At 38.8% G+C, this 1,664-nt stretch overlaps 1 protein-coding gene across 1 annotated transcript in view; it reads left to right on the top strand.

Annotated features, from left to right (window-relative positions):
* mettl9 (methyltransferase 9, His-X-His N1-histidine) overlaps positions 1 to 1,373 on the top strand; it is a gene marked incomplete at its 5' end in the record, with an annotated part of 3,071 nt that extends 1,698 nt beyond the window's left edge. Inside the window, 2 exon segments of the mRNA XM_014029614.1 lie at positions 522 to 706; positions 778 to 1,373. Of these exon segments, the coding sequence (XP_013885068.1) occupies positions 522 to 706; positions 778 to 1,007 (415 nt within the window).
* Positions 1,374 to 1,664: the final 291 nt, after the last annotated feature.

The following is a 1,664-nucleotide window of genomic DNA, read 5'->3' as shown; positions in this document are numbered from 1 at the left end:
TAATATATGTATATCAAAATCACAAATTAAATGAAAGACAGCAGAGAGAAGAAAAAACTTATATCTGCCCCTTTTTTCCAGAATAAGTTCATATAACAAAATAATCTGTTATTAAAACAAAAAAAAAGAACATCTAATCCCTCCAGAGATACATTTTATACTGTTTCATATTTAACAATCCAGCTTTTATCATTTTCTTAAATGTACATAATGATCCTGTGTTTTTACATCACTCCCCAAATTACTCCATAGTTTTATTCCTTGAATTAAAGTTCACCGTTCCTTCAAACTAGTTGGGTTTTACAAATATCTCTGTCCCTTTAAGGTTATAACGACTCTTTCTCTTAAATTTTTTCTCTTTCTCATTTTTCTGTGTAAATCTTAATGTGACGTGTAACAGATACAGAGCAGAGAGGATCTGGGTTTTTATCAGGACCTGGGTCTCAGAAGCCACTTTCTGAAATAGTGATTGTGTTATTTGTGTTATTTCACATGCTTAGTCTAAGTTGTGTTGGCCACAGGTTGCTGGGAATAGATGAGTGGCAGAACACTGGTTTCCAGTACGACGTGATCAGCTGTTTGAACCTGTTGGACCGCTGCGATGATCCTCTGCACCTCCTGCAGGACATTAAGAGATCCTTAGTCCCGAAGACGGGGAGGCTGGTCCTGGCTGCTGTGCTTCCCTTCCAGCCATGGGTGGAAATCGGTCAGCAGAGAGCACAGCACAGGTTTTATAAACGTCTGCAGTCCACTTCACAGCTGTCTTTGTTTCTGCAGGAGGAAGATGGGAGCGTCCAAAAACACATCTAAAAGTCTCAGGGAACACGTGGGAGGAGCAAGTGACCTCCATGTCCAACAATGTTTTCCACCGGGTCGGCTTCCAGGTGGAGGCTGTGACCCGTTTGCCATACCTGTGTGAAGGAGACATGTATAACGATTATTATGTTCTTGATGATGCTGTTTTTGTTCTCAAGGCCTCTGATGAAGAGGRCGGTTCAGCTCCGTAAGTCTGGAGTGTCTCTGGATTCCTCCAAGGTGGTTGGTTGATGCATCACTTCTAAAGGTCTGACTTGTTTAGAAATGGTGACTCGGGTATTAAGGTCGTGTACTGTAGTTTGAATATTTTTGAATGTTTTGTATCTTTTATTACCTCCGTTTTTTTATGAAAAAATGTAATGAGAAAGGTGAAACTGACTGGTGCTTTTAAAATTTGCCACTAACTATTGTATGAAAACCCTYACTTGTGTTTACTGTGTGAATTTAACTGGTGAGATTATCTTTATTGATGAAAGTAAAACTTACCGTATTTATTCAAGTATAATACGTAAAATTTAATCCATAAAATCATCCATAAAGTTGGGGGGTAGTATTATAGTCAGATAAATATTTTTACTTATGTATTTTAACTGAAATATCTGCTTCATTCACAAAATGCCTGAGTCCTGAAATGAGACCACGACATAAAAAACAGTTGAAGCGAGCTCACCTCTGATACTCCTCTGTGCTTCAGAGTGAGATAATAACAGATCCAGGCAGGAGACATGATGTGRAAAAAAGGGGAAAGTATTCCTGCACCTTAGTAATGATAACAAACTAAAGACATTAGTGTGTGACCGAGCTGCTCCTCGAACAACAACAAACACATGTTCATCTGTAATGGCTGC

Source organism: Austrofundulus limnaeus, unplaced genomic scaffold, assembly GCF_001266775.1.
Source record: "Austrofundulus limnaeus strain Quisiro unplaced genomic scaffold, Austrofundulus_limnaeus-1.0 Scaffold927, whole genome shotgun sequence".
NCBI classification, from domain to species: Eukaryota; Metazoa; Chordata; class Actinopteri; order Cyprinodontiformes; family Rivulidae; genus Austrofundulus; species Austrofundulus limnaeus.
The sequence above is the reverse complement of the archived record's forward strand: the minus strand, read 5'-3'. Positions and strand labels throughout refer to the sequence as shown.